This window comes from Alligator mississippiensis, chromosome 4 (assembly GCF_030867095.1).
Source record: "Alligator mississippiensis isolate rAllMis1 chromosome 4, rAllMis1, whole genome shotgun sequence".
Taxonomy (NCBI): Eukaryota; Metazoa; Chordata; order Crocodylia; family Alligatoridae; genus Alligator; species Alligator mississippiensis.
In genome coordinates, this window is record NC_081827.1 from 128,009,952 (window position 1) to 128,023,643 (window position 13,692).

Below are 13,692 nucleotides of genomic sequence, written 5' to 3' on the forward strand. Positions count from 1 at the left end.
ATGGATGGCACAGATGACAATGAGAAAAAAAGTTATTTTCCATCAACCTTGTGTTGCCTAGGATGGCTCCATATTGCCAATGTAGCAAATGTGCTGTTCTTTCTGGGGTCACTACTGGGTTTGTGGTGGCTAAGACTTGCACTCTATTACATACCTCTCTGCAAGAGTAGATCCAGAGGGGGTGCAGCGGCCTGGATGCACCCCACCTATTGCTCCCTTCTCACCCCCTTCCTTCCCCTCCATCCTCAGCAGCATGTCTCCTCCCATTCCATCTGCCTCCTTCTCATCTGGCACTGCTGCTGATGGTGAGGGGGGAGAAGGGGCTCCAGATCTACTGCTGTTCTGCTCCAGCCAGGAACAGGTGCAACAATAATTGGGTTCTTCCTCCCTGCCCTGTCCACCTGGGTGTTCCTTGCCAGCCTGGAAACAAATGCAGTGCAGGAGAACCTGTCCACTGCCACTGTTGTACCCTATGGAGCTTAGCTGCAGTGGCTCTGGAGCCCCTTCCTGCTGTGAAATGAATTGGGAGCATTATGGTTTGGGAGAGTTGTGGGGGGAGAGGTTCCAGGGCCATTGCAGCCAGGCTCAGCATGTGACAGCTGAGGCAGGCAAGTTCCTCTACCCTGGGCTTGTTTCCAGCAGGGAAGAAGAACCCACCTTTTAAAAAAAATTAAATACAAAGCATCATAACAGAACCATAAAACCAAAACCTTCTCGATTTCAACATACATAAACATCTGTTGACACTATTGTCTATTGGAAACTACATGTACATCTTCACCCAAATAAACAACAAAAATTTCCCACCTTGGGTTTACATAACTTGGGAAGAAGAACCCAACTACTGCAGCTGCTTCTGTCCCCTGATGAACCTGGCTGGAGCAGGGCAAAAACAGCTCTGGAGCTCCCCTCCCCGCTCATCATCTGGAGACAGTGACAGTGGCAGTGGAGGGAGGGGAGTGAATGGGAGGGGAGGGGACATGTTGTTGAGGAAGGAGGAGAAAAGAGGGGTGCCAAGAATGGAGGTGAGATACATTCCTGATTTGGAGAAATAACAAAGGTCTCTGCTGCTGCTCCCATGATGTAGTTTGCCTGAAAGTGGGGGATGGGGCTTGAAGCAGGGTTGCAGCCACTCCTGAAGCTCCTACACACATTACCCTTCACAACATCCTGGATCTGCCTATCTTTGAGCATAATGAATTAGTTCTCAGTGCCTGACTTGTTGTTTATGCTATGATACTAGAGCTAATCACTGTGATTTCGAGGCTAGGGAGTTGCTATTCCAGCCCCATTTCTGAGTCCATAAATACCTTCAAACCCTAGAATAAATTGTCATCTAATAACATATTTGCTACTTATTCTTCATGCCCTCCTTTTCATTTCCAACCCTTTAAAAGATTTCAGCGAGCTCTCACTTCTCATCATCAAAACACCTGAAGCTGGAACTAGGTCCCATTGATAACTATATTATATTAGTTGCCTTGTGAGTTACTCTGCCAATCTGAAACTATTCATCTTTGTTCCTATAAAGTACTGTAAAGCTCTGTTCCTATTAAGTCAGTGCTGGACATCTAACATATAATAAAGTTACAGCTCACTTAGTATGCAGTGACAAAGGCCTGAACACATATAAGGACATAGCCATTTCTGCACCATAACTTTTAACCATATTATAACTAAGTTAAAGGAAAACTAGGTTGTACACACATCTGATACCTTGGCTATAGTTGCAATAGTGACGGGACTTAGAAAGAAAAAAAAACACATGTCCAAAGGCCTTGCAGTCAGTTTGGTTTTCAAAACCAGAATTTTTCCCATTTGATGTCTCCAAAAGAATCCCCTGTTGCTAAACTGTGGCTAGAATCCTAGAGTGATTGCATTCCCCTTAAAGAAAGAAAGGCCTGTTAACTCATTATCAGTATGGTCTTGCTCTGGCTCAAGTAGGAGAAACGAAGGATCTAAAATAGAAGGTGAATTTTGCCATCTTTTTCCAGAACAACCATAATTTGTTCTCTAGTGCCTGTCTTACACTGGAAGTGAAGTGGAAGACAAGGAAAGCAAAATCAATCTTGAGCGTATAATCATAGATTTATAGATTCTTAGATTGTAGAGTCGGAAGGGACCACAATGGATCATTGTGTCCGACTCCCTGCCCCTGGCAGGAAAGAGGACTGAGGTTAGATGACCCCAGCCAGGTGACTATCTAGCCTCCTCTTGAAGACCTCCAAGCTAGGTGATAGCACCACCTCTCTTGGAAGCCCATTCCAGATCCTGGCCACCCTTACTGTGAAAAATTTCTTCCTAATGTCTAACCTAAATCCACTCTCAACTAGTTTACACCCGTTATTCCTAGTCACTCCCTGGGGCGCGTTAGTAAACAGCACTTCCCCTATTCCCTGTTGACCTCCCCTAATAAATTTATAGGCGGCCACAAGATCTCTCCTCAGCCATCTCTTGTGAAGGCTGAAGAGATTCAGCTCTCACAACATCCCCCCATAGGGTCTATCATGAAGGCCACTAATCATGCAAGTGGCCCTCCTCTGGACCCTCTCCAGATTCCCCGCATCCCTCTTGAAGTGTGGAGCCCAAAACTGGACATAGTACTCCAACTGTGGCCTGACCAGTGCTGCATAGAGGGGGAGCATCACCTCCTTTGTTCTATTAGCCATGCACCTGCTAATGCACGACAAAGTGCGATTGGCCTTGTTGATGGCCTCGTTACATTGCCGGCTCGTGTTCATCTTGGAGTCAATTATGACTCCGAGATCCCTCTCTGCCTCCAAGCTGCTGAGAAGGACACTCCCTAACCTATAGGTGTGCTGGGGGTTCCTCCTTCCCAGGTGGAGAACCTTACATTTATCTTTATTAAATTGCATCCTATTTCTCTCTGCCCATTGATCAAACTTGTCCAGGTCAGCCTGAATCTGCTCCCTGCCCTCTGGTGTACTAACTTTGCCCCATAACTTGGTATCATCAGCGAATGTGGAGAGGGTGCTCTCCACGCCCTTGTCCAAATCGCTGATGAAGATATTGAATAATATCGGTCCAAGGACCGAACCCTGCAGGACCCCACTGCCCACCTCCCTCCAGGCCAAGAAGGAACCATCCACCACCACTCTCTGGGTGCGGTCCCTAAGCCAGTTGGTCACCCACCTGACTGTGTAGGCGTCCACTCCACAGTCTGCTAGCTTCCCAATGAGGATAGGGTGCGAAACTGTGTTGAAGGCCTTCCTAAAGTCCAGGAAGATGACATCAGCCTTGGCTCCCACATCCAGGTAGTGTGTGACCTGGTCATAGAAGGCTACAAGGTTTGTCAGGCAGGATCTACCTGTGACAAACCCATGCTGGTTTCCCCTCAGCATCATTTCCCCTGCTGGGCCTGCACAAATGTGTTCCTTGATTATTTTCTCTAGCATTTTCCCAGGAATAGAGGTAAGACTGACTGGTCTAAGGTTACCCAGCTCATCCCTTCTCCCTTTCTTGAAAATGGGCACCACACTGGCCCTTCTCCAGTCCTCAGGGACCTGGCCAGAGCACCACAAGTGCTCGAACAGCTGTGCCAGAGGCTCAGCTATGACACTGGCCAATTCTTTCAGCAGCCGTGGATGGAGGTCATCTGGGCCTCCTGACTTGTACCCATCCAGCTCCTCCAGGAGCTCCTTAACTATTTCAGAACTAACCGTAGGCAGACTGGTGCCATGTGGACATCCGTCAAGGACCGAGGTGGGGGAATTGGCTTGGTCGGTACATAGAAATACTGAAGCAAAGAACTCATCGAAGAGCTCTTCTTTTTTCCCCACATCAACCACCAACTGTCCTGATTTGTCCTGCAGGGGCCCTATGTTGCTCTGAGCTTTCCTTTTGCCCACTATATACCTGAAGAAAGACTTTTTATTGTTCTTGATTGTCGAAGCCAGCCTTGGCCTGTCTAACTGATTCCCTGCAATAGCGTGCCAGGGAGATGTATTCCTCCTTGGTGGCTGCTCCCTGCTTCCATTGCCTATACATCTCTTTCTTTGCCCCCAGACTCTCCTGGAGTTCCCTGTTCAGCCAAGGGGGCTTTTTTGCCCCCTTACATTCCTTCCTATGTAAAGGGATAGACTTCTTTTGAGCCCCAAGGATCACTCCCTTGAGATACCTCCAACCCTCCTGGACCCCCATATGCTCTATGTTCTTGAGTTGTATCCCCTCACTAACTAGCCTTCTAAGCTTGCTAAAGTTGGCCCTTCTGAAGTCCAACACCTTAGCCCAATAGTTACTTTACCCACCCTTCACTGGATAGTGAACTGGATAGTGAATCATAAATCTTTAAGAATCCTTGGATGTATTTCTTATTGCTTGAAACAAATTTAGCTTGTAAAAAGAAGCAAGTTGGTGACAGAGCAAGCATCTTCATGCTGCTCTATCAATGTCCTTCAGCCCTTCTAGGAGGAGATTTGTCCTGATTCAGTAGCCAAAATTCCGAATCAGGAGACCAATTAAAAGGTCCAAATTGATTCAAAGCTCTCCAAACTGATTAAAAAAAGATTTGGAGAGCTTCAGAGATTCAGGCAGTCCCTGCTCACTGCCTCAGGGAGCTGGACCTGGACTCCATGCTTGTAAGTTGGGGGCAGAGAAGGGGGGGGTTTGAGGAGGGGGGAAGGGACCATGGGGGGACCCCTGCCAGGCCCCATCCCCTGCCTGATCTCTCAGCCCCCCTGAGTGCCCCCCAACCCCCTGCCCATGGTCCCAGCCCCTCCCTGCCATGGCTGCTCTGCCCGGCCCCAACTCCCAGATCTTTAAAAAATAGCCCCCACTCACCAGCTGCTGCCAGGCAGGGGGGTGATCCCTGCTGCCCCCCACTGCCCCACACTGCATGGGGTGCTCTGTGACAAGCCTTCCAACCCCCACCCACTCTCCCAGCCCCCTCCCATGGAATATGGGATATGGAATATGGGATAAATATAATACTGTTTAGAATATGCCTGTGGGACAGATATTTCTGGGAATAAAAGACTATATTGTGTTTAAAGACTTTGTGAGCTAAGCAATAATTCTGAACCTGCTACAGTTGTTGGAGAATGCAGGCAAACAGTATAAAGGGGCCAGCAGCAGCACTTTAAACAGATTTTAGCCCTTGGAAGCAGATTTGAGCAAGTAAAGTGCAGTGCCAACAGTTAAGGTGAACTTCTGTGATTAAAGTAAGTGCTAGCATGGAGGCAGAAGTGCTGTTAGAGCAAGGATGTCACTCTGCCTTATGTTGGGAAGTGAGGGGCATGAAGGGGGAATAAAAAAGCTGTGCAGACCCCAAAGCCCTAGCAGCAATATGAGGCAAACTGCTTAAGGCTAGAGAAACCAAGAAATGAAAGGCACTGAATGTTGTTATTAATCACTTAACCTACCCAGTCCTCAAAGACAGCTGCCTTTAAAAATAAATATATGAGGGAACGTACACTTTGAAACCTTCTGAAAGGACAACTTTGGGCTGGCCTATGTGATAAAAATTTACCTGCATAATTTTACCAGTATAGTTATGCTGCTAGCTCAATAGTGGTTTATCATCCTGTGTAGTGCCCCCCCCCCCCCCCCCCCCCAAACCCCACTAGAATAAGAATATTTTATGTTCCTTGGAAAGGTAAACCAGAAAAAGATATTTTTATCCTGGAATGAGAGTGCCCACATAAGAATTTATACTGAGATAAATTTTGTGATACAGTGGTAAATTTCCCCATGAGGAAAAATTCTTTATATGAGATGAATTGCATTGGGCCCCTCAGTTCTGGAACTCCACTGAGGGCTGGGCTGGGACAGATAAAGCTCTGCTTCCTCTCAGAATGTCCTGCTTAGCAGATAACTGCAACATTAGACTCATGCAAGTATGGTATGGGGAACCCCCACTTCATTATTTATACTCAAAGACAGGTCTTCAAAAAAGAGTTACTTAGTTGATCAACTCTCAGGTCAGAGGCTTTTGTTTGTGGATAGGAACAGAAGTTGGGGTAACACTGGATTAAAAATCTAGGCTAGATCTGCCATGAAAAACATTCTCTCCAATGAAATTAAATGTTATACTTAGACCATTCAAAATTTGTGGAATGTTAAGCAGTGTTAAGTTAGAACATACTGGGTGTGTCTACACAAGATACTTTACTGTAACTCTCCCAGAAAATGGAGGCAGAGTAGTAAACTGCACCAGGGTAAGTGTCTAGGCAGCCCAAAAGAAAAGGGCTAAAGGGATCTGAGCTAAGCCCTAGTAGAGAGAGCAGACTAGTCATCAGGCCCAGAATGAAAACCCCTGTGCATGACTGGAGAATCACCTGACAGGAAGGGGCAGGGTTTAGGAGGCACATGAAGCCAGATCCTGTTACACATGCAAATTAAAGCTAGATAGCAACCAGCTATAAAGATTAATCCACTGTATGCTAAAGCATCGCTATCTACACATGCGCAGCATTTACTGTGCAGTAGACTAGTCTACTGCACGGTTGCCTACTACCTGTAAATACAGGCAGTATATTAACTGCACAGTAATTACTGCACAGTAGTGCACATGTAGACTGCTGAATGGGAGCAAATTGCTCTTGATTAACCCAGACAGCAGGGGGCAGGGAAATTGTCCCTTCCCCCAGGCAGCTGCTTCTCAGCTGCTCAGATTGGAGCAGCAGCTGCTCCAATCTGCTGACTGGAGCACAGGTCTGGGAAACAGCAGCTGAGTGAGGGGACATTTTCTCAGTCCCAGTCCCAGCAAATTTGCTCTCAATGGGTGCATATGTAGAGACTCTGCTGGGGAAAGCTTACTGTGCAGTATTTTACTGCACAAGAAGTTTACAGCACATTAATAGCACATGCAGATGTGTTCACTGTGAGCAGTCACAAGTTAAGGGTTAATACCATTTCTTGCGAGCACTGCCACTAGAGGGCTGGTGATCAGGGGTGTGGTTAGGAGCCAGGAATCCTGTGATCTATCCCTGCCATGGGTGGGGGCAGAAAGGTGGGAGTGGTATGTCCTGGGATGATGAAGGACTGAAAGTTGCTAGTTTTACCTCTATGGACAGGACTGAAGTTATTCAACATGATTTGGGTAACATAGCCCAGAGTTAACTCTCACCTGAAGTGGCATAACTTTGAGATGCTCAGAGGACACTCAATACAAGCTAACAAGTTTTAATGTGCTCATGTTTTAAATGCCCTTACTATGGTCTAAATGTAACATGTAACTTCACCCTAAGACTCTGGCTATGTAGATAAGAATTAGGCTATATATCACAACTAAAAAGACTCTTATCTGTAAATTTCCAAAAAGTCATACAGTTAACTTTAGATATAGCTCAAAGGTTGAATTTCTCAGTCAAGCCCTGAATACCACTTAGCAAACCTAGAGATTAGAAACAAATGTTTGGGAACCGCCTTTCTGGATGGAAGTTCATCTTATTTCAATTCAAGTAGTTTCTCAGCAAGAGCAGGATTCATGATCAAAGAGCATTTCATCTAGTGTTACTAATAATAACACTAATACTTGGCACTTCAAAAGTGGCTTTAATCTAAATATATAGAACTGCTTTTACAAAACGTATTCAGTATTTTGAAAAGTACTATTACCACTACTTTACAGATCAGAAAATCAAGTCATTGATGCATTTATTTACTCACAGGTATACCTGGGACAAGAACCCTATTTCATGTTAACAGTTAAAAAGCATGCTCATGCAATTAAAAAAAAAAATCCTATGACACTTTCCATTTCCAGTCTATTGTAACTAGTGTGGGTGACGTTAATATTAATAGACACTCCACTACTACTACTAATATATACAGTATTTGAAATATAAATTACAGTTTGGAAAACAATAATATCTATTCCATATGCCTTTAATAACAGTATTACTCAGTATTCATTAAGGACCCAAACAGACTGATTTCAACAGCCTTTGGATCAGTCCTAAGAAATGAAGACATGATATCAAAGCAATATCTAAAGGCATTTTTACATGTGGTCTGAAACATGGCACCCAGTGCTTTAATTGGCAAGCTGCACTAATTAAAAGCTCCCGAGTGTCATATGTATCAGTATCCCCGCACTGAAAAAATGGTGGTGGTGCACTTTGTACTAAAGCTCAACTGACGAATTTTATTCCAAAGTGCCCCATTTTTTCTGCATGGGGATGCACAGGGACACAGATACATGTGATGCGGAAGGCTGCTGGAGCGTGTCAATTTCCATGCTCCAGCAAACTCGATTCAGTGCAGCAGATTAATTTCCAGCATGTCAGAGCAGGCTCCCTGCATGTCTGTAGCTGCCGTACATTCCCCCTAATATCACCAGCATCTATTGTGTCTGTTAGTTAGGAGAAAGCATCCTATATTCCAATAAATCATGCAGCTGGTCCTTAAAAAGACAAAAGACCAAAAACCCCAACCAAAACACTCCTACCCCATCTCTTTGCAAAACCTAGAGGTAAACCTGAACCATGTGACTTAAATCCTATGGATTTACAAATTTGTGGTTCTGGAAGTTACCATTATTAATACAGTGCTAAATTCTGGGCCTTTATATTGAGCAGTATAAACATGGAGCTGTCTTAAAAGGACATTTACTTCAAGGCTCCATTTCCCTACCAGGAATAGTGGAAACAGACTTCAGTGTAAATGAAAATAAAGCTCACAGTCTTAAAATGTGAATTTAACTGCACTCAAATGAAGCAGGCTTTATTATAAGTACATTAGATAGCTTTGACCAAGTTTTCATAGATTTCATAGACATTAGGGCCGGAAGGGACCTCGGAAGATCATCGAGACCAGCCCCCCACCCAAAGGGCAGGAAGTCAGCTGGGGTCATAAGATCCCAGCAAGATAAGCATCCAGTTTCATCTTGAAGGTGTTCAATGAAGGCGCTTGAACAACCTCCAGTGGCAGGCTGTTCCAGACCTTGGGGGCTCGGACAGTAAAGAAATTCTTCCTTATGTCCAGCCTGAAACGATCTTGTAGTAGTTTGTGACCATTCGACCTTGTCATCCCTTGGGGCGCTCTGGTGAACAAATGTTCCCCCAGATACTGGTGGTCACCCCTGATAAACTTGTAGGTGGCCATCAGATCACCCCTGAGCCTGCGCTTTTCCAGGCTAAAGAGCCCCAGGGCTCTCAGCCTGTCATCGTAGAGTCTGCTTCCCTGACCTCTGATCATGTGCGTGGCTCTTCTCTGGACTCTCTCAAGCTTCTCCACATCCTTTTTGAATTGTGGAGCCCAAAACTGGACGCAGTACTCCAGCTGCGGCCTCACTAAGGCCGAGTACAGGGGGAGAATGACGTCCCGGGATTTGCTTGAGAAGCATCTATGGATGCAAGCCAGCGTTTTGGTCGCTTTACTAGCCGCAGCATCGCACTGCAGGCTCATGTTCATCTTGTGGTCAATGATGACCCCCAAGTCTCTTTCTTCCATAGTGCTAGCCAACATAGCACTGCTGAGCCTATAAGGATGCTGCGGGTTTTTCTTCCCAAGGTGGAGAACTTTGCATTTATCAGCGTTGAACACCATCAGATTCTCGTCCGCCCACTTGCTAAGCCTGTCCAGGTCAGCCTGGATCATCCGCCTGTCTTCTGGTGTGGATGCTTTGCCCCAAAGTTTGGTGTCATCTGCGAACTTGGCCAGTCCGCTTCTGACTCCAGTGTCCACATCTTTAATGAAGATGTTGAACAGTATGGGTCCAAGGACAGAGCCCTGGGGGACCCCACTGGTCACAGGACACCATGATGAGTGACTTCCATCAATTACTACCCTCTGGGTCCGACCCCGGAGCCAATTTTCCAGCCAGTGGATCGTGGAGGACCCAAGGCAACAATTGGCCAGTTTCTCCAAGAGACGATCATGAGACACCAGATCGAAGGCTTTTTTGAAGTCAAGATATATGACATCAATCTCATCTCCCTTGTCCAGGTGATAGGTCACCTGGTCGTAGAAGGAAATGAGATTGGTCAAGCAAGACCTACCCGCAACAAACCCGTGCTGGCTATCCCTTAAGATGTTGGCGTCGGCCAGTCCATTAAGGATGGCCTCCTTAATAAACTTTTCTAAGATCTTCCCTGTGCTGTGTTTGAGTTCAGATTTAAATCAACATGCTTTCTGCTTTGGGCCCAACTCTTAGAAAAAAGTAAGAAGAGCATTTCCAACAAAATTAAGGGGTTTTCTTCTTACCCTTTATCCAAAAACCACTAATTTGCTTTACTGAAAGCAGCACTTAGTCTCTACTCACCCCTGCTGATCTAGTGGACCTTCTACTGCTTTTTTCATGAGAACATGCAATGGTTGTGCTTCTTCCATGGCTGCTTCCTGCATACAGAGTACCTGTGGATGGAAAAAAACCCAATTATTTATATACACTGGTTTAAACGAAGTCAAACTTGAGAATAAGGTCAATAACAGGAAACCTATTTCTCTCCTCAGCTCATAGAAAAAGTTGTAAATAAAAGGCATATGATGATAAATCCCAAGTCACCTAGAATTTCACAGTTGTCAGCAAGATGCCTTTATGTTAATGTACCAATAAAACTCTTTCAATCATTCGGATGAAGAGTTTGGAATTGATGATGATTTGGAATCAAACTCAAATCTTTTGATAAAGACTTAAGACAGCGCTTGAATAGCCCTTGAGTGTGCAGGAGCTTATGTAACAGTAGTGTTTTCCTTCTCATTGGGCATATTTACATAAGATACTGATTGAGCAGCAGCCTGAGTGCAGTAGAATCACTTAAAGGCATTCACCAGTGCTACTATGCAGTAACTCCAGTTACTGCCCATTTATTTAGTACTGGTATAAACTTACAAGTACTAAATAAATGTGCAATAACTACTATGCAGTAATGTCTCATGTAGACACACTCACTATTGCTTATTCTACTGCATGCTGTCATGTCAGGCCCCCTCTACACATTATAGGTATTGCACAAATAACTGGTTGATTGCACAATTACCTTGAGATCAGTTACACATGCTTATCACACAATAAAAAGTTCAAACAAGCTATAAAGTTAGACCTCAAAAATGTGTACTAACTTTATAGCTGGTAGCTATCTAGCTTTAATTTGCATGTGTGGCAGGGTCTGCCCTGTGGTTGGGAGCCCCATCAGCTGTGGGCTCCCAGCCACAGGGGTGCACCATGACCAGGCAGGGCTGAGTCCTGCAATTGCTGAGAACTTTCAGCCCCAGCAGCTGTGTACTCTGGATCTCAGCATCCCACAACTGTGGACAATTATGCCCCACAGGGTGCCTCCCAGTGCTTGGACCCACCTGGGTCCCAGCTTCCACAGGGTGCGGCTATGATCTCCCAGCCCAGGGGGTGGGAGAACCCCTCTAAGGTGGGGGGGGATCCTCACTGTGGCAATCCCTCCACCCCAGGTGTACATGAAACCCCGGAGGTAGGGAAGCTGCCAGTGCAGTGATCTCCCAGCTGTACGGGTCACATGGGGCGCCCCCACAGCTTGAAGCCCCTGAGCTGAGGGTGCTCCCAGGCACAAGAGCTTGTGTCTTGCTGGTGCCGGGGGAGCTCAGGATTGGGCTCCTCCTGCACTGGCAATAAGCCATGATAGGATCTGATGCACAATCTCACAATCATGCCTCCTGCCATGCACCTGTAGCAAATAAAATGAGCTCTAGTTAAAGTGCCCCTGCTGCCGTTTGGAAATGTGGGATACTGAATACATAGACACTTGGAGCCACTTTAAAGCACCTCCATGCCCCTCCTCCTCCAATATCTGGAGTATGTATAAAGACATCCAAGACTTTCACTTCTTCATCTGTAGCTGCCTGATGATTTCATGGGGTGCTTGTCCATGTAATCGGCATTTATCCTCCCAAAAATGTTTGTGGCTTAATTTTCTTTTCTTAGTTTATGATGACTAAATGAGTAATGTGAACGTGATTTACCCCATAATGGTTTATTATGCTATAGCTAGTAAAATGCACTAGGGGGCATGTCAGAACAATTTTACCCTCCTGCCCTTTCAGTAGTACTTACTACCAGGTGGTGTTTTAGCACAAGAAATGCCCAGGAGAATCTTCCCAAAGGACTTCACCCACTTCTTCCCCTCGCTTTTTCTGGGGGTTTGGTGGGCGAAATCTTTCCTTGCAAAAGCACCCTGTCTGCCTCCCTTTCACAATTCTGGCTTCTTCTTGCTTTTTCTGGGTGCTTTTTGCAACGGCAGTTTTGCCTCCCTCTTTTTCTGCATGCTTTTTGGACTGGCACTGACTGGGTGTGGGTACCCTTAGGGCTACACAAGGGTACACAAGCATTGCACTTCTGCCCCTCACTTTTTCTGGGTGTTTGGGGGTTTGGTGGGTGAAATCTGTTCGTGCAAAAGCACCCCAGAGGCTGCCTGCCTTCTGCTTTGCCCTGTTTCCCCCTTTTTTTGGTGCTTCTTACAACAGCACTTTTGCCTCCCTCTTTTTCTGCATGCTTTTTCCACTGCTTTTTGTACAGGGAAGAGTTCTGTTTTGGTGTTTTTTTGGGGGGCTGTGCTTTTCATGTGCTTTTGCAGCCCACAGGAGTTTTCAGGTGCTTTCCATGGTGGTGTCAGACTGTCTGGGTTGTTTTTTTTTACACCAGAACAAGGCTGGCGGGGTAGGGGGAAGGCTGCCCCCTTGAGGTTCTATAAATTTGTGGAACAGGGATCGGGGTGCATACACTGTATCCACAGAGAATGGGACGAAGCCCAGCTGGACACTTGTCCCTGGTGGCACAACCAGCTCAACCAGTTCAATGCTTCCTGCTGATGTCTGGTGCAGTGCAGCATATCCACAAGCAAGAGACTTTTTTGAGGCAGATGGGACTCAGCCCAGTGGGACACTTGCGTCTGGTGGCACAACCGGTTCGACAACAGTGTGGGCTGCTGATGTCCTTGCAGCATTCTCCTGCAGGATGAGACTGCTTTTGTGACACTTGAAACAGGACATCCTGAGCTGTTTCACAAACAATGCATAGGTAAGTGGCTGTGCCCTGAGGGAGGGTGGCTTGCATTGTTTACTTAAATTTTCATGTAAATAGGGTTTAATTGCTGTGAATGTTGGTGCAAACTATCCTACAGCATTAAGTCCTGCAGTTGCAAGGCAAGGTTTCAACACGGTGTAAGAGATACACCCTTTTCCTCTTCTCGCCTCTCATGGTGCCGCTCCCCCCCCCCTCACATACAGGAGGGGTACCACCATTTCAGGGCTGGAGAGAATGCATGGTGGTTTTACAACACAAAGTCTTATGCTCTACATTCCCCTTCCCTCCTATTTCTAGTTCCTGAATTCTAGTTCCCATATGCTGCTCCTGCCATGCACAGCAGGCAGGAGAGAAGAACAGAAGCCTCAGACACTCACCTGACACCACTTCCATCTCCAGGAAAACTGCTGGCAATGTCACTGCCAGGTGCCTCTTTGCTACTTTTAATATCCTTTTACTGAAAAAAACCATGTGGGAATTCACCATTAACCTCTCTCTGCCACAATGTAGATAAGTCCTCATATTCTGTCAATACATCAGCAAATAAAGCTTGGTCGACCTAGTCCAAATCTGAATCGAAATCTGAATCGAATCAAAAGGCCGTTTAATTTCTCCAAATCAAATCGGAACCCTCTGAATTGATTGAGAAAGATTTGGCGATTTGGATATAGACAAAGCTTTAAATGGTTTTTCTACATATCTCAAGGTAGCAGTTGGCTTATGAATACTGCGAAGTT

At 45.8% G+C, this 13,692-nt stretch overlaps 1 protein-coding gene across 3 annotated transcripts in view; it reads right to left on the reverse strand.

Moving 5' to 3' along the window:
- Positions 1-13,692, reverse strand: part of LMNTD1 (lamin tail domain containing 1) — a 128,336-nt gene that overhangs the window by 48,373 nt on the left and 66,271 nt on the right. For all 3 annotated transcript variants that reach the window (XM_059726605.1, XM_059726606.1, XM_059726604.1), the window contains one exon: positions 10,226-10,317. In XM_059726605.1, the coding sequence (XP_059582588.1) occupies positions 10,226-10,317 (92 nt within the window). The remainder of the gene's footprint in view (positions 1-10,225; positions 10,318-13,692) is intronic.